General features: G+C 35.7%; 1 protein-coding gene across 6 annotated transcripts in view; it reads left to right on the top strand.

The window, feature by feature from the left end:
- Window positions 1-13,203: 13,203 nt before the first annotated feature.
- Window positions 13,204-24,707, top strand: part of GUF1 (GUF1 homolog, GTPase) — a 43,731-nt gene continuing 32,227 nt past the window's right edge. For all 6 annotated transcript variants that reach the window (XR_003795546.1, XR_003795545.1, XR_003795547.1 and 3 more), the window contains exons 1-8: window positions 13,204-13,558; window positions 15,598-15,709; window positions 15,858-16,006; window positions 16,288-16,368; window positions 17,270-17,347; window positions 18,973-19,056; window positions 22,472-22,536; window positions 23,045-23,248. Coding sequence is in view for 2 of the 6 variants with exons in the window: in XM_029234901.1 (XP_029090734.1) it covers window positions 13,394-13,558; window positions 15,598-15,709; window positions 15,858-16,006; window positions 16,288-16,368; window positions 17,270-17,347; window positions 18,973-19,056; window positions 22,472-22,536; window positions 23,045-23,248 (938 nt within the window). In the remaining 4 variants the exon portion in view is untranslated. The remainder of the gene's footprint in view (window positions 13,559-15,597; window positions 15,710-15,857; window positions 16,007-16,287; window positions 16,369-17,269; window positions 17,348-18,972; window positions 19,057-22,471; window positions 22,537-23,044; window positions 23,249-24,707) is intronic.

Below are 24,707 nucleotides of genomic sequence, written 5' to 3'. Positions count from 1 at the left end.
GGAGAAGAGAGGGATAATTACTGAAGATGATTTCTAGAATCCTGACAACTTCCCCATCCTAGTGTATCAACATTATGGAAAAAGGCCAAGTTGCTATACGGTAGCCAAATTTAGATCATCATGCTTTCTATTCCTCCTTTCAGAGTTTTTTATGTGAGAACGTAAGTCTCTCCCTGTAACAGCAAGGACTCAGAGTGCATTCTTTTTTCTGATGTACAAAGTCATTGAAAAGTTTGCCAAAGATAGTATTTTCAATCTTAGTCCATTTAGTTAAATTTTAAACTTACTTTGTGGTTTTGTACTTTTCAACTTAGTTTTTCTTCATGAAAAACCAGCTTGATTAAATGAATTGCAGAAAAATGAGAAGCAAAAATGGCATATAAAAATGCAATTAATCTAAGCCTCAAGTGAACTGTAAGGCATGAAACATTGAAGACCAAATGACTTCATTCTCCTGACAAGTGCTTCAATGGACCATTAATACATGCCAGAATACTTTGAAGCTACTCTTATACGTGTAACACTGTATATGTATAAAACATACATGTAAATATTTATTTCCATTAATGAATTACCCAATTGTTATAATGTATGTTGAAGGACAGAGTTGAAATTGATATTATAGTCAGCCTGATCAATTGATTAATTTAGCTCATCTACTTAACTAATTATTTCTGGGTTCTGAATGATCAAAAAGACTGGATAATATGAATAAGGATTCTCACCCGATGTAAAGACCATCATGTTCTACTCACAGCCACTTTCCTTTCCTTTCCCTTTCTCCTTCCCGCCATCCTTTCCCCGCTTTTCTCTGTCCTCTCTCTAAACTCTCTTCTGGGGTCATCTCATCCATTCCCCTGGCTTTATAGACCATCTATATAGAGAGAGTTCCTGAAGTCACATATGTAGCCCTCACATTTTTTCTCAGCTCCAAACTGTTTATATTATAGACAATTCAAACTTGACATAATCCAAACTGATTTTTTTTTTAATTTCTACCTTCCCCAACCCAACTCTCTCTTCTCCATTTCAGGAGATGGCATTACAAACCACTCATTCAAATCAAAAATCATCTAATCCTTCAGTGAATTGTATTGATTCTATCTGTAAAATATATCTCCCACTAACTCTCTCCATCTCAACTGCTGTCACCCTGGTGTGTGCTCCTGCGTTCTCCCACTTAGACTTTTGTTTGTAACTATTCAATAAAGTGAAATACTCTTTTTAAAGTAGCAGATCCAGTAGGTGGTCATACAAGTGTATGTAATAAAGACTGTAAAAATCATACCATTAATGGACAGTGACTTGCCAAATCAGGAAAAAGTTTCTTTTGTGGTTGCTGACTGCAATTTGCAGTGGGAATAAGGAGAAGAATCCCCATCTGTAATTTCTTAATCTCCCTCTGGTGATCTGTCAAGTGTCAAAAGATTGTAAGTTGATCAACAGCTGTATCTGAAATAATTTGCCCTGTACCTGACAATTACACATACATATTTATGTTAAATTAAAGGATTAGGGGTTAGATGGTTGGGTGAATAATCACTACTATTAATCTTGCCTACTCAGAAACCAGTATTTCAATTGTGTAATTCTCTCTGAGAATCACATATGATTATGACATCCATTACTGTAACCTTTCGATATAGAAATAGAGGCTCCAAGAGGCTGACTTCTGCACAGTCATACACCTAATATGTGACAGAGCCTAATCTGGAAAATCAGTTCTCTCACTCAGCCCCATTTCCTTTCATAACTCAGACTGTTTCCCCAAAAACACTATCAATGGCTGTCTGAAACACTAGTTTTGGGAGGTACTGGTTTGAAAATACTAAACGATATTTATTCACAATCTCCAACAAATTATTTTCAGCTGAACAGAGCTGCCAGTGAACCAGGAGAAAAACATGTCATCATTTTCTACCTCTGCCGAAAGACAAGTGGGTTGTTTGCTATCAGTGTTTATCAAGTAATTATTTTGGCAGTCTGTATTGCAATTTAATGTGCATTATACTATAAATTACTACTCTTATTAAGGCAGAAAAAATAATACATGTTGTGTTCCATTACTTTTTAAAATACATTTTGCTCAGTGTTCTCTACATGCTGCTTTTGTTAATACCACATAAGATTTGTTCCTGATCATGTGCCCTTTAAAGACCGTGCTGCTTCTATTTTATAAGCCTGAAACTGCAGCCCTGAATATTACACAGTCATATGAAAGTGGACATAAAATTCTGTTTCGTTGCATGAATTTTAAAGAGTTCAATGTGTCCTATGACAAGAAAAGAAAAGAAAAGAAAATTACAGGGTTTTCTTTCATTAATGCTAACATAGTTATCCCTGACTTTTAATTTGGCTATTTCTTGTTAGCTTCCACTTTTGTCTTAGAAATAAAAATTGGAATCTGGCAGAAATATTACTGAACACGTACAAGTTTTTAGTTTGATAGCAACTAACTGTTAGCAAAATATAATTTACACCTGAAATTATGAAAATTGATATGAGTAGTAGTTAATTTGTATATTCTTAGTAACCGTATTATTATAATAATCATTTTTAAATATAATGAATTAAATTTACATACAATATAAACTTAGCATACTGATATAACTAATTTTATAGGAAAATTTTCCTAGGAATTACATAAGTTCCTCCACAGGTTATCTAACCACACGGATCCACAGCTCCCTCATTCATAAAGCAGGAATAAAATTTTTTCCTACCTCGTAGCTACTATGTATTTTATCTTTATCTCATGAACTTAATTTTATTTTTCCCTGTGTTTCATAATATATCTAAATTATTAATCAATAGATACATATATATAATTTATATGTGTGTATACATGTACATGTATAAATAAATTTGTGTATAAAATATGAGGATTAAACAGAATTTTGAACAGGAACCATTAACACAGGCAGGCGCAAGTTGCAAATGCTCAATAAATGTTATCTGTTATGATTATGACGATTACACTTATCAACAACAACAACAGAAACACACAAAAAGCTGCAAATAAGAGAAAGTTTACTTGAGGTTTTAAGTATTGCAATTCAGGAGGCATAGATTGGAGTAGCAACTCAAAGGTGCTCCGAGGTAAATGGAAAATGGCGGGAGTTTATAAAGGCAACTTACAAGACTTTCCACAGAAGGTTATTTTTACAGAACTATGATTGGTGTCGCAGGCATTCAGTCACTTGTTGGCAGCAGGTTGGTTGCTAAGCTGCCGTCTCTAGAGAGTAAAGAAAACAAGTCCCAGGTGGTCTCAGGTTGGCCTAATCAAAAGCTTATGTTGCATCCAGATGTGGACATGTGTCAGTTCCTCTTCCCTAGTAGTCTCCCAGCTCCATTTTGACATAAATGACTCCACTGTTTTTTGTTCATGGCCCATAACTTCTAGATGGAAAAGAAGTTGGATCAATAGAAGGTGCCTGTATTTACTCTTGTGTTCATTATTCAGTCACTCAACACATAAATATTTTTAGCAAACTCTACTTTGATAGTATACAAATTTGTATGAAAAATCCATTTTACCCAGAAGATGGTGGTAGGTGGGAAGAGTACTTACATTGTCATGTAGACAGGTTGTGATTACTATAGACATAAAACATTTCTTCAGCATGCATCTCATTTTTTAATAAAGAAATAAGATTTCTAATAACAGAAAGGTTAAGAATGAACTTTATTGCCAAGATACTCCTTATTATTTTGACTAAACTCCCTTAGGCACCAATCAGTAAAGAAAGAAGCATATACTGGCTATATTGCTTTCATCAGTGAAGGGAAAACTCTTTCCCAATGCTCTGCCATAATTATACCTTTGCAACTGTACCATTACTGAGATTTTTTCCAAGATATTCCAAGTTTAAACTGAATATTTTATTATATTCACTGGGTGAAGGTAGTTACAGAATTTAAAAAAATTATCAGACATGGCCTATATCTAAATGTAACTGTCAATGTACAAATTCTATTTCATAAAACAATATCGCGACCTTCGTTTGGCATGAGGACCTCACGAGCTACTTACAGCTTAGAGTTTTAACTTAATAGGACGTTAACTTAAACATTGCCTTGATACAGAGGAGCCCTATCATGGAAAACTCTCTTCTTTGCAGTATTTATATTTTCATTCACTAATATGAGCTGGGGAAAGTAGCATACAGAGTAACAAAATAATATTTTGAATACAACTTTATTTTCTTAAAAAAAAATCTGGAGTCTCTTGTTTAAAATGGCACTAGGCTACAAAATTACTTCACAATTCCCAGCATGATACCTATGGTGGTTTAGAAAAAAGATCAGTATTCCACTATCTGAAAATATTTGGAATCACCTGTTGCCGGAGTCTGGGCAAAATTTCTATGATAAAGCTGAGGACTCTGTAGTGAGAAAAATGTTTTTTTGGTTTTTTTGCCCACGCTGTGCGGCATGTGGGATCTTAGTTCCCAGACCAGGGATCGAACCCTGGCCACCTGCAGCGGGGCACAGAGTCCTGACCACTGGATCACCAGGGAATTCCCAAGAAAAATGATTTTAACCATCGAGGAACAAGTGCACAAGGACAGCCCACCCATAGAAATGACTTAGGAAGATTCCTGAGACCCTTGGAGATCTAGATTTTACACCAGTGCTGTGGCTGGACTGGCCCTTGGCATTCTTATGTTGCCAGATGCCCTCAGCGATAATCACAGAAAACTTTGAAAGAAACAAGGTTTATTACTTACAAGTTCTGGAAATTACATAGCACAACTGGGGCCACACAGAGAGGTAGGAGAGAGAGAGAGCATTACAAAAAGAAAAGACCCAAATGTCAGGGCTTACACTACAGTTATAGACCCTCTCAATTAAACTGTAGCGATTTTAGGAATGTTAATGTTCCACAGCAGCCACATGAGTGGCCCAAGTGATAAAAGGGACTGTAGTGGGAAGAACTATTGATTGTGAGGTTGGTTATAAATCGATCCGTAAAAAACTCAAAAAGGGAGGCAGCATATTCACTGAGCAGATACTTCACTGTTCTCTCAGTGGAAGTTGGTACAATTTTTGGACAGTAAGAATTCTTACACAAACTTTGCAACTAGTACATGTTCTTTTTGTTGCAATATGTATATTTGTAGTCGCTTATAAAAAGTGCATATGTGTCTTCGTGTCGTCCCCTTAATCCTAAATCTTTCACACCAGGGAGGAGACATCATTCACGAGAGGTGAGAATTACTGGGCTTCAAATCTTAAACTTCAAACCTGAAAAGGTACATTTGACCAAGAATGTTGCAGAGAAATCTATATGCAAGGCAGAAGATAATTGGAAGATTAGTTAGTGAGGTGGAATCAGAGCCTGGGGACTTTATTTCAGCTCTCTATGCTTCCACGTCTGGCCAGCAGATGAAGTTCTTGGTTCAAGGAACTCAAGCTGTGGACCCTGTAAAGGCACTGTCAACCTTTGCTTCTTGAACCCTTTCTTCTTTTTTTGTTTCTTGTTTATCTTCATTCTGATGGACGCATGTTTTTCTTCAGCTATACTGAAACCATTTATTAAGTTATACCAACTATTCTGACCTGTACACCATTCCTTTTTCTTGAAGTGGTTTTGGATATTCATGATCTCATCTCTTACAGCTAGATTTTAGGCTTTAAGAGAGGAATGTTTTGGCTCTGATTTCCAAAACTCGGACGGAAACAACAGAACCACTATTGTGATCATCAAAGTGAGCACAGAATTTACTGACTGGCAAAGCAAGAGAACACACACCTGTGAAAAATTCAATGAATAGTTATCTGAGGGGAAACTGCAGGAAGCATTATGAGCTAGGGAAGTGGTGGGAGTTCATGGTGGTTATCTTAGATGAGGATTGGTGTTTATTTTCTGGATAAAGCACAGGGGTACGTAAGTCTCTACAAGGTTAGTTAAAAATAAGCCCCATGGTACATTGCTCAGGAAAGGGTCTTTCCGTTGTGCCCAGTGTTAAAGAGAAAACCACAGGCCCAAAAGTATATCACTTGCGCTATAGCTGGTGAAAGTTCAATGTACCTGATGGCCTAATAGCTTCAGTTGGTTAGAAGCATTTGTGGTGAAACACAGAATTTAGGCTAAATATATCACAGGCAATTACTGCTATAAGTTGAAAATCTTTCTTTTACGTATCTCATTACAGCCATAATTTACCACTTGCCATAATTATATCCAGGGCTTATATTCCATCCTGGGACGAGAGTTTAGAGCTTATTTACATTTGTATTTCATCATAGTATATAGTACAGTACCTGGATATAGTCAATGCTCAATGAAAATTGTTGAATTAATGAAAACTAAATAAGGTAACTGAACATTTTTGTATCATTTTTTAGAATTTTGTCAAGATTAATATATATGCATTATGAATAAAAATTGTGTAACAGGATTTCTTAACATTTTATCAGAGTAACATACTCTAAAATATCACATAACATAGTGAAATCCTCATCAATTTTAACTTCTCTTTTCTCAGTTATTTCCAATTTGCAGTTTATTAAAATTGTTTCACATATGTTTACTTCTCTGTGCTCCCAATTAACTGGTAAATTGATTCAATGATAAATTGAATATCCACTATTCTTGTTCACAGCATTTAACAAAGAAGACTAATAATGCATACACTCCCAAATTCATTTGACAGAATTGATTTTCAGGATTGACCATTTAAAATATATTTCTCACATCATGGAATGGCCTTTATAACTTACATGAGCTTGTTTTAGTATATATATATATATTATATATATGTATATCATGTGATATATAGATCATGGAGTTAGAAACAGTAATAACTCATAGTAATTAGCAAAACTGATAAATTAATTGATAACAGCAAATATTAAAGACAAACATTTCTATTAAAAAATAGATGCATCACATTCCTTGGTATTTACCCAAAGGAGTTGAAAACTTATGTCTACACCAAAACCTGCACATTGATGTTTACAGCAGCTTTATCTGTAACTGCCAAAACTTGGAAGCAACCAAGATGTTCTTCAGTCTGTGAGAGGATAAATAACTGTGGTGTATCCACACAATGGAATATTATTCAGTGCTAAAAAGAAATAAGTGATCAAACTATGCAAAGACATATAGAAATATTACATGCTTATTACTAAGTGAAAGAAGCCAGACTGAAAATGCTATATCCTGTATGTTTCCAACTATACGATATTTTGGAAAAGGCAAAACTAAGGAGACAGTAAAAAAACAGTCAGTGATTGCCAGGGGTTGGGAGGAGGAAGAATTAATTAATACGCAGCACACAGAGGATATGGGAAATCTCTGTACCTTACTCTCCATTTTGTTGTGACCCTAAAACTATTTTTTTTTTTTGCAGTACGCGGGCCTCTCACTGTTTTGGCCCCTCCCGTTGTGGAGCACAGGATCCGGACGCGCAGGCTCAGCGGCCATGGCTCACGGGCCCAGCCGCTCCGCGGCATGTGGGATCTTCCCGGACCGGGGCACGAACCCGTGTCCCCTGCATCGGCAGGTGGACTCTCAACCTCTGCGCCACCAGGGAAGCCCATAAATCATTTATTTTAACAAAGAAGGGAAATAGGAGACATTACATTCATCCAACGAAATGATACCAGAGGACCTACAGCTCATCGTTTTCTGGAAGAACAGAATCAAGTTTCTCCACTGAGACAGCCACTGAGTTTCATTTCCGAGATTTCCCTAGCAATCATTTCTGCAAACCTGTAGGCTTGCATCCAGTAACACAAGCTGCCTTCTCCCCACTGTTTGACCTCAGCCAATTTAATTAGCTTCTTTGGATCTCAGTTTTCTCATCAATAGAATGAAGTTTTTGGACTATATGATGTATAAAAACATCTCCTATAACTACTGAGATATTGCAGGTAAGTGTACCTTAAAAAATAAATAAATAAAAGGCTACACTCTTAATGTAGCCACAGCAGAAGCTTCTGATGGCACACTATTACCTGTGATGCAAAGCTGTTTGATATACAGCCTGAATGTGCCAATAATTTCTGCTCACATATTTTATTGCAAACTTAAATCTACTGCAATCTGCAGAGATGCTTTTCAGTAGAGCCCCTAGGCTTTTTTTTTTTTTTTTCTGACAGTTGTTTACTTTTTTCATCTTCTTAGTGCAACTTTAAAAGGGTTTTATTCTTCTTATTCTTTACTCTAGATGTGACAATTTCTTTCCTTGGGAGCAAGAAAGAAATAAGTTCTACAACTGCCAAAGAGAAATAAGCGCAAAATTTTGGAAATGATACTGTCCTTAAGGTAACTAACTCCCTTTCAAATAAATGAATATTTATGTGAAGAGTTTAATAAAACTAACATTAAGAATCAAAGCAATTAGAAGAGGCAAATTAATCAGCAAGTAATGATTCACAATGAAAGAATAAAAGATGTCAGGGAAGCAAAAAATAAAGCAGGTAAGAACTAGATGCTAATGTGATTATCTAAGATGAAGTCACAGAAAAATTAATTCCCTTCAGGAATAAATACCTATTTTCCTTGGCATTTGTACACTTAGAAATGCACTTTGCTGGGTTGTTTACGAATCCTTTCATCCCTGTAATGAACATTTATTGTTCCCTAGTATCCATCTTCATTTTTCTCTCCTATCAGCACCTAGTTTTTCCTTTGAAGAAGACCCTGCTGACTTTGTGTGAAAGCCATGTGACTCTGACTAGAATGACAGTACACCTTCTGGTAGAAACATTGTAAGAGCTAATGTGTCTTTTATTGCTGTCTCTTATTTTGCTACTGTTGTACTTGTTGGGTTTGGATACTTTTTCAGTTTAAACACTTCTAATCCTAATGCCTTCCCCCATTTTATGAAGATAAAAATTATACACCAACATCCATATTAAATTACTTATAAGTAATTTAATTTTTTATAGCAAAAATCCATCAAAACTCTTAATGAAGTCCTCTTAAATGAAGCACAGTTGCTCACCGACATAGTCTTGGAAGAGGACATAACTTTCACCTTCTTCCTAGTGAAGCTGTGTGCGCCCAAACATACGACAGTCCAAAGAATATTGGGCTTTCCCTTGGGGTTATGGAAGTTAGCCAACTGAGAACCAAAGCTCTGGGCCATTCGTGTGTGACTTAATTTGATGCAGGAGCACCCCATCGTCTCAGCAGGTCAAAGACTTTAAACTGGGGCATCAAATAGGTTTCTATACACCCCAAACAGTAAGAGTAAGAATGCCAAAGACAAGTCATTTTAGTTATTTCTAAATCCCTGAATCAATTTTTCATTGAGAAATTTGTGGACAATAAACTTTGCTTTTAAGGACCTTTTTAAACCGTAAAGACCTATATCCCATGAAGTTAGAAAGTAATCCGGTTGGTTTTCATCTGACAAGACCACTACAAAAGTTTCAACAGTGCAAAATGGAATGAAATGCTGCTTTTTCCCTTGTAGTCCTAGTGAATTTTTGAAACCAGTAGATAATACCTGTGATGAGTGGAAATCAGAGACCAGTTGATACATTTCAAGTGTGAAACACGGACAATTATACTAATCATAGGACTGTTTTGAGGATTAATTGAGGTAATATTTATAACATGCTTAGAAGAGTATGTGACAGATAGTTAGCTCTTTATAAATGTATATAAATAAATCATATCTATTTCATGTTTGCATCCTCATGGCTTAATACTGTACTCTTGGATACTTAAGGAAGTTCCTGAACAATGTCAACACACACCATACAAGCTATTCCATGACTGTAAAGCTTTTTTTTCTCATTTCACAAAAGGATACCCTAAGATATGGCAAGTACTTTTCTCAACTATTTTATTTTCTACTCTCTGACCTCAAAAACTCACTCAATACCGCTGTTTTTGTTTTATTACCTTATTATATATGGTTCCAAAACTCTAGCCCTGAACTTTTTCCCAAGCTCCATTTACAACTACCTGTGAGATATTTAATATCTATGCTTCACATTTTGGTAAACAGCAATTACATTCTCCAATCTAGCAGAGTTAGAAAATTTGGATGCCTCCCTCTCTCTCTACATCAAATGAACTCAGTTAATTCTATCTCAAAATGTCTACCAATCACTCCTTCATCCCTATTCGCTCCAGTGACTCCTTCAGGCCCTTACTGTGTCTCACCTAGATTATAACATAGAAGACTCTCCTCTCTCTGCCTCTGTTTCTCTCTCATTACTTCATCCACTTTCCTCTTCAATTCATTTACACACCATTGTCATAGTAGGCTTCTTAAGGAAAACCTGTGTTATTTCCTTACAATCACTTCTGCACGGAATGATAGTGAAACGGTAAGTAGCAAAGACCCTATCCAAGGTCCTTCAGAAACTTGGCTGAAATTGTTCTTTCCATATATAACACCAGCCAATTTTTCTCCTCCTTTCCCCAGATACTTGCTATTTTCTGATATAAAATATTTATAAAGCCTTAATTTATGTGCACAATTTGAAAAACAATATGAAAATCAAAAAAAAAAAGTCACAGAAGACTTAAGAAACTAACTGAAACGTGAATTCCAAGCTGTATTTTCCACTGTAGACATGTTGGGGCACCATTTTAGCTGGTTAATAGCAACTCTGGAGATCCAGATCCTTTGTTAACATCATGTTAAGTTGCTCTAAGTTTGTGTGTGTACCTGTGATAACTATTGAACTGATATTAAATATTTATTAATGGTATTACTGTTAAAAATGCTCCAACATATCAGTAACTTTGAAACAGAATTTAGAGGTGATAAAAATTGTTGTTTATATATATAATTTTTAAATTTATTATTCCCTTTCTTATGGGCTGAATTGATATTTAAAGTTCACATGTTGAAGTCTTAACCCCTAGTACACCTCAGAATGTGACCATATTTAAAGATAAAGTCTTTAAAGAGGTAATTAAGTTAAAAACAGGTCATTAGAGTGGGCCCAAATCCAATATGACTGGTGTCCTTATCAGAAGAGGAGATTAGGACACAGACAGGTATTGAGAGAAGACCATATGGAGACACAGGGAGAAGATGGTCATCTATAAGCCAAGGAGGAAGGCCTCAGAAAAAACCAACACAGCTGACACCTTGATCTCAGACTTCTAGACTCCAGAACGGTGAGAAAAAAAATTTCTGTTTTATGCCACCCCCTCTACTGTACTTTGTTCTTGCAGCCCTAGCAAATCAATAGACCCTTCAAATATGTTTAAAAGCATAAATACAATAGTTGCAGATTACTGTACTATGCAAGAATGTAACTTCCCTATTATACATTCCCTTCTATGGGGAAATGAGCCTCCATTTATATGTTTTTAATTATGTGTGCTCTTCAGAAACCCTTGCCTCAAGTAAAACGCCGAGGTTCTAATCTTGGCCATTTTCCTCTTCTGAGCATTAACTCAATGTCATACCTGCTTACTCATTCACCCTCGCTCAGCAGAGTTTAATGGAGTGGTTAAGGGTGTAGAGCCAGTCCACCTGGGCTCACAGCCCACTTCATCACTAACTGTGTGACTTTAGGCAGTTACTTAAAAAGCCTGGGCCACATTTTTCTCAGATATGTGTACAGTAGAAACAATCATAAGAGTACTTGCATTAGAGGGCCCTGTAAGAATTGAGTTGATACATACAAAGTGTGTAGAATAGTATTGGGAACATAGTAAGTACAATTATGCTAGCAATGATCCCTCTGCTTGATTAGGCTCCAGTTATCTCTTTCAGAAAAAACTTTTTATCCTTCAAGGTCCAGAAAAAAAATGATACCTCAACTTTGGAACTTAGAGTGACTCCACTTCCCCTTTCTTCCCAGGTTGAATACTAAATGATCTCGTGTTGTCAAAGGTATTGTAGAGGTTTGAGCTTTGGTTTTTAATCTGAATTCAAATATAGATTTTTTCCCATTTACCTATTATACAATTTCAGACAATTTGCTTAATTTGTCTGAGTTTGCACATCTAGTACATTACATGACAGGCATGCTCAGTATTTTTCTAATAAATACATATTTCATCTTGGGTCTGGGAGGATAATGTCAACCACATAAGATATTACAGTATTGCCAAAGTGTGAGACTAATGGAGGTACCAAGATAATTTTAGGCTGAACATAGACATGGCATTAAGGACACTGAATCATACAGAGAAAATTCTTCTTTCAGTTTTACTTCAATACTGCTGATTAGGTCAAGAAGAATTATCTCAGTTTGGTCCTATGTTTTAAAATTCTTTAATGTTTATTCATCCCCATTTTTAATCAAGAGAGATTCTGAGCGTTTATCAGGTAACATTTATTTAGAATTGAATCACATTTATTATTAATTACACTTATTTTTACTTTGAAATTTAGGACAGGTCACAGTGCTTTTTCCATTTATAGAAAATGATACAAATTTTTCTTTTAAAATAAACTCATTCAAGTATAAAAGGTAAGTTGATTTAAAGAAAAATATCACGTATTAATAGTGGTATGAGGACATGGTGAAAATCGAGGAAAATATGCAAATTACTGAAATCTGGGCAACACTAACTTATATGAATTATTAGAAACGATTGTGTTCAATACATTTCAAGGTGGCTATTAAGTTCATTCTGTAAGATGACAGTAGCAATTAGTGATGTATCAAGTATTATTTTACAGTAGTCCCAAGAAAAAACTAGAAACAGTACAATGGTGAACTCAACACAGCTGCTGCTTTTCTTCTGTACCAGACCCTGGATATTGCATAAAAGCCCACGGTAGATAGTGGGAGACAGACACTAGATGTGGTATACAGGTCTCATTATCTCTTATCATTATCCTCCACCTTAGAGCTCTGCCTGCCCCACAAGGTAAACACTGTTGAAGTGGTAACCCGAAGGTGATAGAGATTGAGGGCTTTCAGGATGTAATTTTTTTCCTCCTTCACTTCTGGCCCAAACTTTCCTAGGATACATTATTGCAATAAATTTTACTGCCCGTTTCCATTCGGATGCACTTCAATACTAGCGATACCGCAGATAACATGGAGAATACACCTCAGCTTCCAGATTTTAAAACTTACTCTCGTACTTTACCACTTGGTAGGTTAACCCCCAAGGTTTCGCTAAGAGCACTGCTAACACAGCCCGCGAGAGCTTCCCTCACGTGACTTCCTTAGAGCTCCGCGCGGAGGCACGCTGACGTCAAGACGTCATGCGACGTCAAGACGTCATGCCACGTCCGGACGTCAGCGAGTCGCCGAGCGTCTTGGGCGTTGTGCCGGGGCAGCTAGTTTGGCCGTGGTTCACAGCTTAAGTCTTCCTCTCTGCTTCCGAAAGCGTGTTTGAATCCTGTCTTTCAGCTCGTAGCGGGGGCGTCTTGGAGGAAACGGAGCCGGGAGTGATGACGCCGTCGCGTCTCGGGACCCTCTCCTGACGATTCTGTTGCGCGGGGGGATGTGGATGCTTGCAGGTCAGGGCTGCTGGCGCAGAAGCGCGCTGGCGGCTTGGGCCACCCGAGCGGCGCGTCGGGGGCTGCCCGGGCCTCGCCCCGCGCCGACCCGGGGAGCTGCAGCCGAGTCCAAGACTCCAGACAGGAGCTACAGCTCCGCGGACCGCAAGGTGACCGCCTCCGAGTTTCTCGTCAGCCAAGTTTTAAAACTTGGGAGGGGGCTTATTTTGCTACTGTTGTACTTGCTGTGTTTGGATACTTTTTCAGTTTAAACACTTCTAATCCTAATGCCTTCGCCCATTTTATGAAGATAAAAATTATACACCAACATCCATATTAAATTACTTATAAGTAATTTGGGAATGTGTCGGCCTTCCTAGGACTGCCTGTGAACGCAGGCTGCGCTTCTGAGAAGGGTGCGGGCACCGCGCGGGTTTCTGACTCCATTGCTCACCAGTGTGACCTTGGGCAAGTCACGCTCTAACTTTCCTCATTGGTGATATCAGAACTCTTTTATTGTTTATGCGAGGTGCTGGTCTCAGCATGTATTTAATTTTAAAAGCCTATTGGGGAAGCTGCTCGTTCCATTTTCGTGCAACTTTTTAGCCATGGGACTTGGGCAAGTTACCTGACCTTTCTGTGACTGCTTCTTCGGTTGTTGAATGAGATGCTCATAAAACTCCGAATGGCTGTTTGTGAGGCTTGCGCGGTGTAAGGCACAGACCTTTTAGCCCAGTACGTAGACTGTAAGGAGTGCTGGGTATGCCTTAGCTTCTGTTTTATTATTTCGTTTAGCCTCAGCCGGAGCAGGCTTGTGCAGTTCTAACTATTCCTGTGGTTGGAGGAGGTGGGGCTCCAGCGACTCTTAAAAACTATACTGTCTGATAACTGTGAAGAGATAACAGTTTAGGCAGTAAAGTAACTGAATGCAAGTTATGAGTAACTGCGGATAAAAAAGACTATAATTATTCGGTTTTACCCTTTTCTAAAATGCCTGTGGAATGTAAAATGGATTTATGTTGCAATTCCCAGATATTAAAAATGGTGCAGGACTGTATATCTTTTGAATTGAATGGTGGGGGGGAAATCCACGGGGCAAACAAATCAGGTTTAGTTTTTTTGCAGAATTCCTTTCAGATGTAGTTGCACTCTTATTGTGCGCCTTGTATTGGAGCACTTACAAAAAAAAGGAAACTTAAGCTCATGAGAGTTGTGTATTTCATTGTAATTTCATTTTTTTTTTGCTGTTTAGGAGATAAAAATTTGATTGGAAAAATGAAATGTTTTGAGTACAAAAAACTGACATATCTGCTTAAATACCAGTTTTTAGCAATTTGCAGTGAGTCTCAGTAACAGTAAAGGTGTATGCAACTAAAAATCAGAAGTTAACTTTTCAAAATATTTTAAGAATTAAAGTGATAAAAAAAGAGGCTTTTTTTCCTGATGTGGTCATATTTTTTCCTTCTCTCTCTCCAAAGAAGTTGTCAAATAACAAAATCATCTAAATTAAACTTCTGAAGGCTCTACTAGGAGCACAGATTTTTAAGTAGACTGTTGATTAAATATGTGATGGGGACGAAAACTTTTCCTTTTATTCTTTCAGCTTCTCTGTAGCTTTTTTGTTTCAAGAGATTTTGTTAGACCAGGTGCTCCAAGGCAGTGGTAGCATTGGTCTGAGGCCTGTTAGGAACCGGGCCGCACAGCAGGAGGTGAGGTCCAGCAGGGGGGAAGCTTCATCTGCCTCCCCTCATCGCTCCCCATCACTCGCATGGCTGCCTGAACCTCCCCCTGCCCCCCATCCATGGAACAATTGTCTTCCATGAAACCGGTCCCTGGTGCGAAAAAGGTTGGGGACCGCTGCTCTAAGGCTGTAGAGGAGTTCTACGTATCTTGTGTTCTCCATTCATGAAAGTACATTCAGTTCCTCATTGGCCCTCGAGTGATGGAAATATTATGAGACTTTTATTTAGCTATATGGTCACCTTTGACAGTGAAACCAATGTTTTTGATGGTCCTGTTGTAATCCATTGCTTGTAATACGACTTTAGCCATATGTCTCTTTACTGTCAGAGGAATAATATAAACAATATAAATGCTATAAATGAAATTGTTCTAAGAAGACTAAAAGAACATTCTTTAATTTAGTATACTTGTTTCATATTGTGCACAATTTATACTCATAAATGTAATATGTCTCTCCCCTTTCTAGGAAAAAATTGATATGTCTAGATTCCCTGTTGAAAACACTAGAAATTTCAGTATCATTGCACATGTGGATCATGGCAAAAGTACTTTAGCAGACAGGCTCCTGGAACTAACAGGTATTTTCATTTTATATTCTATACCTAATTAATGGCAATGAATAATTGATAATTTTACCATGCTTTTTAAAAGTTTGGTTTTAATTGTATATGCAGTATTGTCTCTTTTTAAAAGCTCAGAAATATCAATAAACATTTGTATTTATAGGGGCAATTGATAAAACAAAAAATAATAAACAAGTTCTTGATAAATTGCAAGTGGAACGAGAAAGAGGAATCACTGTTAAAGCACAGACAGCCTCTCTCTTCTATGATTATGAAGGAAAGCAGTACCTTTTAAATCTCATCGATACACCGGTAAATTTAATATCAATTTTTTCTCTATTGTTAAAGTCAGCCTTGTATTAATACTGCAAACAAATCCTTTTTTCAGGTTTTGAACTGAACATTAAACACCTCACTTTGCTTTTTGTTTTCTCAGTGTTCTTATGTTCGTGTCAGTTGTTTCACAAGCACAGGCTAAAAAAGAAAACTATTAACTTTTTATCCAGTGGAGTCAATAGATTTACCATAGTGCTCCTCCCTAAGAAACATTTAAACTCCAACACTTAGAGGGATTAATATTTTTTGTTTCTCAGGGCCATGTTGATTTTAGTTATGAAGTATCCAGGTCACTCTCAGCTTGCCAGGGTGTTTTACTTGTGGTGGATGCAAATGAGGTAGGTACTTTAATTTTATATGATGTGATATGCTACTTGGTTGTTCCAGGGTTTTCCTTAAAATGCTTTGGGAAATAGAATTTTTGTGTTTGAAGAAAATAAGATTTATTTTATTACTTAAAGTTATGTTTTGGTCCTGTTAATTTGAAGTTTTATTACACTGAAGTTGTCTGTGAAGTTGAGTAGTTCATTCTTTTAAAAATGTTAAGAGGAATTGTTCAAGAGATTTTTGAAGTATGTCATGTTATATATACATCCTACCAAAAACCCTCAATTTTAAGCAGTTCTTAATCTGAGGTTTCAATTTTTTAGCAGAACTTGAAAATAAATCTTTATTTTTGAGGTCATTTGGGGTGTTTTTAAGGTAATAATTTGGGAAGTGTTAGGTTTAAAGAAACATGTCAATAACATTACCAAGTGCTCTGGTATAAATATAACCATAATAACATATTGAGATGAGAATATAAGAGCTATGATATACTATTTAAATTAAGCTTTTGATATGTTTCAGTTTCTCACAGACTCTTCATTCAAAACCCAAAGATTTTTTTGTTTTTGTGTTAAATCTTCCCTGAGCCTGTCAGGGAGAGTCAGTCTCTACCTTACATACATATACTGGGCTTTACAAAATGTGTCACAAGAGTCCTTTGGGAGGCTTAGAGGTCTTTAAGGATCTGTGTTTTACTGCTTTGTCTCCAAAGCCTAATACAGTGCCCTCTAAAAAACATTTCCTGAACTGAAAGAAATTTTCACAGGGAATGATCCAGATGCATGGAAGTATAGATACCATAGTTTGCCTTGTACCTTTGCTTTTGATGAGGATGTGTGGAATGGTCTTGAATTACAACTTTTGCCATAAATGGTGGAATGATCATCTTAGTGTCTTGTGTCTTATTTCCAGGGTATTCAAGCCCAAACTGTAGCAAACTTCTTTCTTGCTTTTGAAGCACAGCTATCGGTAATTCCAGTCATAAACAAGGTAATTTGTTAGGACAACAGTGCTATTTATTATTTTACTTTGTAAACTATATAAAGGAAAAGTCAAAAATCTGCGTGTAACTTTTGACTCCCCACAAACTTAACTACTAATGACCTACTGTTGACCGAAGCCTTACCAGTAGCTTTAACAGTCTCTTAATGCATACTTTGTATGTTATATATAGTTATATGTATTGTATACTATATTCTTACAATAAAGTAAGCTAAAGAAAATAAAATGCTAAGAAAATCATAAGGAGGAGAAAATATATTTACAGTACTCTATTTATCAATACCCTAAGTTTATGTCATCTGTTTATAAGGTGAATCATCTCTCAGTACTTACATCAATATTGTCTTAGGTGATACAAAACACCGTAGATGTTATATGTATTACTGACACCAGACATCAAAAAATTAAAACATAATGTGAAAAAGAACTTCATATTCATTTGCAGGTATAATGATTCACACATTGATAATGAAGCAGAAATATGATTGCTTTATGGTATGATACTGTATGTGATTGCTTCATGGAAACCTAGCAAATACACTAATGAATGAATCCTTATAAAGTTTTTATGGCATACAGTATTACAGTCACATTCATAACAGTATTGGAAACATTACTACATTTTAAAAAAATATGCTTATATATAATTATAGGCTGATATGCAGTTTCTCCAGTTATGAGAGGCATACTGTATGGTAATGTAATTCTTTGAAAGCAAAGTTATAAAACAGTAAGAAAACCAACACATTATTAATTTTATGTTAAATATCACTCATCTTATGCCTTTGCTAGGGATAGGCTATCCACTCAATACAAGTTTTGCACATGATGTTCTACAAGTGTATTTTTACATATTTATTGAAAAAAAATCTGCACACAAGTGGACCTGTGTGGTTGAAACTCTTGTTATTCAAGGGTCAGTTGTATATTGGTGGGATTTATTTCTTTGAATTGCATATGATAAAATTGCAACTCAAACTCCTATACCCTGGCATGTAGTTGAGAAGATGGTCTCCCTGACTTACATGGAGTGATGGGGGGCTGTTTCTGTAGTAAAGGGCAGGGCAGGCACAATAGTGTTGGACTAAACCATATAAAGGAAAAGAAAAGGACCTTATGAACTAGGATGAAACAGTGTAACACAGGACACTTAACAGTTAAGTGCTAAATTGAGCAGTGTTGATAAAGCTTACTTTTATATTTTAAAATTAATAAATTAAGAGTCTTAATTAAAAATCTGCATGGCATTCAGTTTTATTTTTTGATATTGAAGTTAGGTTTAAAAGAAGCAAGGTTGCTTATAGGTAAGACAGTTTGTTGTTATATCTAACTTATAAAATCGGTTTATATGGTGTTATTGAACTCTTCTGCCTTGAATAGCTAACTGCCTCAGTTTCATGCTTGCTCTGATGTCTGCCTATTTTCAGTGGCCATGCTTGTTAAAATTATATTGCCTTTTTCTAGATTATTCTTATTTTAATACTTTTGAAAATAAAATCAAAGGGGTCAGTTAGTTTAAAAGCAGGTATGCTTTTATCTATCTCCAAATACCACTAATAAATAATACATTTTAATTTAATTATATTAAGACATAATTAATTTTTCTTTTTAAGATAGATCTGAAGAATGCTGATCCTGAAAGGGTTGAAAAACAAATTGAAAAGGTGTTTGATATTCCAAGTGATGAATGTATTAAGGTAAAATACTCTTTTTTTTTAGAAGACTTGGTTTTACTTTCAAAAATCTCAGGTAATTGGCCTAAGTATATTATTATCTTACAGTTCTACAAAGTTCTTTTTACTGATATTTCATTTGATCTTTGCCAAAAATCCCTATTATATGGTTAGGACAGATAGAAATTACTCTTATGATACAGTTGAAAAGACTAAGAGTCAGAGATTTTACAGATAGAAATTACTCTTATGATACAGTTGAAAAGACTAAGAGTCAAAGATTTTATCACTTTCTTAAGGTTATAGACCTAGTTAGCTAATGTGCCAGGACTAAAATGTAGGCCTCCTGCAACTCTTTATAGTATTATTTCTTGTATGCCATTTTGCCTCTATGGAAATATTCTCTTTGAAGAGCAGGGTCAGACTAATTTCAAGGCATATGTACATATCATTCTTGGAAATAGATTTTATTTATATCAAAGTTGATACTATTTTAAATTTGAATTTTTAAATTTACCTTTTAAATGGCGCTTTTGGTGTTAAATAGCCATCACTGAACTGAGCTGTGCTACATGCTTGTGTAGTAAGTCTTGTCAGTGCAGTAATATAATGTTTAGCTTCCACTTTCAATCTTGTCTGAGTTTTGAAAAAGCAAGTTTCAGCTGATGAAGTGGGTTTTTTTGGTTTTTTAAATTTTAACACATTGGATGATTATATAAACTTGGTAATAACTAGAAAAAGCAATAATTTTTTTCTTGGATATGTACGTAGAATTTAGTGGGTTTTATTATGAAGAGGGACCTCATTGTAAGGCAGTTCTGAAATTATGGTATCATGACTTGGATTATGTTATATTGAAGTATAATTAACTGTTCAGATTTTAATAAATATTTACAAAATTCATTCATATACTTAATTTGGTGTGTGCCAGCTAGGGACAATAGCAGTGAACAGTACAGGCAAGACCTCTGTCTCGTGTTTATATTCTGCTTGGGGAGGCACTCATTGAATAAGTAAAAAGAGAAGTAAGTATAGTAATTATTGAATGAGACATATGTTATCAAGGAAATACATTAATGGAGTGTATTGTTCCAGGTGGAATTACCATACTTAATGAAAAAGGTCTTTTTCTCAGAGAGGAGCTGTGATGCAGAGTAACTTAGGGAATTCTTCTCTGATGAACTGAGACTTGAAGAAATGAAGAGTTGGGAGAAATGCATTTCTGGAAGAGGAAGGAGCAAGTGTAAAGGCTTGGCATGTTTGTCAAGGTTTGGCGTGTTTAAGGAACAGAAAGAAGGCAAGTTAGATGAAACAGCTTTGTAGGTTAGGTGGGAATCAAGTCATTCTGGGACTCTTGCTGTGCTAAAGGGTTTAAAATTTTTAAGATAATGAAAGAATTTTAAAGCAAGAGAGGAAAATAAGCTGATCATTCAGGTTGCCTTATAGAGAATGGATTGAAAAAGGGTAAGAGGAGATATGGGGAAACCAGCTTGTAGTAGTAGCCCAGGTGCAAAATGGTGGTGGTTAAGTATGTGCTGCTGATGTTGAAGAAGTGGGCAAATTTGATGTGTATTTTGTGGATACAGTAGATTTTGCTGGTGTGTTATGTGTAAGGAAGTGAAATAAAGAATCATGGAGGGTTTGGATTTGAGCAACTGGTTGAATACTGGTATTTGTTAATATGGAGAGGACTCGGGGAGGAACAGACATAGTGGGAAAATGAAAAGCTCTGTTTTGGACATAGTGGATTTGAAATGTCTATTAGACATCCAAGTAGAGATATTGCATAAATCTACAATTCTGGCATTTGTGGAGAGGGCTGAGTCAAAGATATTTAAGAGTCTCTAGCATGTATGTAGTACTGAGGCCACAGAAATGGATGCCGTTTCCTAGGGAGGAAGTGTAGGTAGAAAAAGAGGTCCTAGAAGCCAGACTACACTACATTATTATCAATTTGTAGGGGGTTTTGAGTAAGAATTTGAGAAGGATTAGAGAGTAGGATTCAGAAGAGGAGGATGCAAGGATTGAGTTTTCAGAGAGGTGAGAATATAGATTGTAACAAGAGAGAAGGCAAAGAGGTTGTGTATACAGGTACAGATGGATTTGTATGTTTGGGTAAAGGAGTTTTTGATGTTTTCTGTTTCCTTAAATGAAGTAAGAGGCAACCGTATCTGAGAGTGAATTGGCCATAGGGAAAATGTGTAGATTGAAAAGGAAGGTGGTGTGAATTATCTTAATGAGCGACAATGTGAATTTAGTAAGGGCTGTGTCCTGGGACTACCAGGAAATGTTAACTGCACATTGAGATCTGTGGTCATGAACTTACAGAAACCAGCCAGACCAGTTACTTGACTTTTCTCCAGCAATGTTAAGCTGCTCTGATTATAGGCATAGAAAAGGCACATAGTTGGATGCAGTCACAGTTGAGGTTTTACCAACTGCTTAGGATAGAGAATAAAAAGTAGTTAAACAGAGTGATTACAAACAGTTGACCCTTGGAGTCTCAGCTGGGAAAAGAGGCAGGGGGTGAATGGATAATGAAAAAAAAAAGTAGCCTATTCAGTGGATTAGAGGTTGTGATCTTAAAGGATTGTTGCAAAGAATGTACTAGAGTCTAAAGCAGTGGTTCTCATTAGGGGGTAGTTTTGCCCCTAGGAAACATTTGGCAATGTCTGAAGTCCTTTTTTGTTGTCACACTGGGGGATGGATGCTACTGGCATCTTGTGGGTAGATGAGAATCCATGGATACTGTTAAGCATCTTACAGTTCATAGAACAGCCCCCCAAACAAAGAATTATCCAGCCCAAAATGTCCTTAGTGTCGAGTTGAGAAACTCTGATCTAGAGGGACTTTAAAGGGCAAGAGGAAGTATTCATGGAATTGGGTTTGAAATAAAGATTTCAGAGATAAGTTCAATAACTGATAATGACAAAGATGAGTCAAATGCACATGTGTTTTGAGTCTTTTGACCTGTATTTTCAGTGTGAGAACAATAGGAATAATATGCCCTACAGTTACCTGTATGATATCCACAAATATTGCTTATTCACACAGCAACCTTGAGGTTTAGGTAAAATATGAAAAATCAGTTCATTTATCAGATGAAGAATTTGAAGCTTAAAGAAATGTGTATTGTTTGAAGTCATTTATTACATGTGGAGTGATAATTATAACCCAGATTTTTTTGAACTCTTAGTCCACTGTTCTTTCAATACCATAATCAGAATGCTTTTGTAATTTAATACCAGAGAATCACCTAACTGTAATGGAAGGGCAGTTGTTGATATGTTATATGCTTTGTGCTTCCTTTTACCAAGTTCTTCAAGCAAATTGATAACTTTTAGAGTTCTTTTTCCCTTCTAATTATAAAGCTCAGTCACAAGGATAGAAAAGTGAAGTCTTAACTTTTTCAGTGTTTGTTTCACATACATATTTTTAGATTTCTGCTAAACTTGGAACGAATGTTGAAAGTGTTCTTCAGGCAGTCATCAAAAGAATACCCCCGTATGTATTTTGCTCTTTTTATACTATTTGTTTAACAGTACAAGGTCCATCAGTTTGATCTGCTATTTTAGCTTAGTAGCTATGGCAAATGTACTCTTTGCAGTCAGTGAGAATAAATTTTTAATTTATTTTTAGTAACATATAGAAGGCAAATACAGTATAGAAAAATAAAAGAAAAAAGGATGATAGAGATCTCTTAACAATTATTGCAATAGACTTGAATACATTGGTAATTATTGTTTTTTCTTAATCCTGAACAAATATATTTAATCAGTTTCATAAGTAATTTAAAAACAGTCATTTAAAATGTATTTAAAACTTGAGGTCAAATTAAAACTAATATAGGCATTATACCTTATAGAAAGGTCCTTTTATTTTAGCTGTCAGTTAATCAACTGTACTAGAATAAATTAAGCATAATATTTGAGTTAAAAAGGCATTATATTAAGATTTTAATTTATTTATTATTTAAATTTAATTTATTAGTGTTTGTTCTTATTTTTAATAGTCCTAAAGTGCATCGCAAAAATCCCTTGAGAGCTTTGGTATTTGACTCCACCTTTGACCAGTATAGGGGTGTGATTGCCAATGTAGCATTATTTGATGGAGTGGTTTCCAAAGGAGATAAAATTGTATCTGCGCATACTCAAAAGACATATGAAGTTAACGAAGTAGGAGTTCTGAATCCTAATGAGCAGCCAACTCACAAACTGTAAGTAATCTGCATTAGTAATTAAAAGACACTTGTATGTGTTTCTGTCACAGCCTTTCTTAACTTGGTGCGCTTAGAATGATCCCAATTTGATAACTTAGAAAAAAAACAAAACCTGATTATTGAATGCAACTACATAGTGAATCCTCTTTGAAAAAGAATCTCATGTGTGAGGAACAGTAGGGATTTGATGTATTTTTTTATTCCTTTTGACTAGCCACAACTAATTTTATATTCTGGTTGCAGACTGGGTCCAACATTGATGTACTTGATGAGATAGTGAAAGAGATAATTCTCTCATCCATATCCATATCCATACTGGGTATCAATTTTTGACATTTAATTTTTTTGTAATTAGATTTTTCAACATAAAATAGTGAAGGAAAATTCGATAATTGTTTTCTTTAGTGTGGAATTCATGGTAAAACTTTGATTAACAAGAATTTATGGCGTTTGAGGTTAGCAAGGTAGTGTACATTATAAAACTGAGTTCTGAGTTCACTTATAAAACAAATATTTATTGAGTGCCTATTCCATCAGTACCCCAGATACTAAGATAGATTACCTTGGGCACATAGTTTTCTAAGGTCTTTGTTTCATCATTTGTCAAATTCAGGATATGAACCAGGTGACTATATAGGTCACAATTGATAGTTTAATGTTGTATGTCTAAAACTGCACTATTTTGTCATTTTTTTAGGTAATTGAAAGTCATAAAGTCTATTGTAATTTTCTCAAATATTTCTAAAATCTGTCTATATTCTTATTTAAGTATAGTTGATTTACAGTATTATATTAGTTTCAGGCGTACAGCATTATGGTTCAGTATTTTTATAGATTATACATTAAGAGTTATTGCAAGATAATGGCTATAATTCCCTGTGCTATGCAAAGTCTGTCTATATTGTGTCGCATATATATTGACAATTACTGCATCTTTAGTAAAGATTTTTGTACCTCATCCTAAATGGAAATTATCATTTAGGAAGTTTGCTTAAAAAAAAAAAAAAAAAGCTACAACTCTGAAATCTTGGATTTGCTCTTCCTGCAAGAGGCACATCAAACAGATAATCAGATTTGTTGAGAGTTCATATTTTTTTGCTTGGTTAAAATTGTTCTTTTCTTTTTTAAAGGACATTTGTAATATAATTCACTAATAAAACAAATATTACAAGGAGCCTTTTATGTTTCTGCATTTATCAGTTTCACTGTTGTTTAATATGCAGAGGTGGGCAGAGTCATTAAGAAGGTCCCTAGGCTTATTGTATTGCAGAGGTCCTTGGTAATGGATTGTAAGGCATGGGATGTTCTTTTGCTGACGATTCTTAGAGTTGAGAATTGATATGTAGCACTTAGTTTCAGTTTGATGAGGTTTTGTCTGGAAAGTGTGATCATTTCCTAGAAGAGTAGAGCTAATTGTGAGTGTGCACATGAAACATGAAAACAGTAAATATTTCCA

Source organism: Monodon monoceros, unplaced genomic scaffold (assembly GCF_005190385.1).
Source record: "Monodon monoceros isolate NGI ecotype Baffin Bay Population unplaced genomic scaffold, NGI_Narwhal_1 Super_Scaffold_20, whole genome shotgun sequence".
Classification (NCBI taxonomy): Eukaryota; Metazoa; Chordata; class Mammalia; order Artiodactyla; family Monodontidae; genus Monodon; species Monodon monoceros.
The sequence above is the reverse complement of the archived record's forward strand: the minus strand, read 5'-3'. Positions and strand labels throughout refer to the sequence as shown.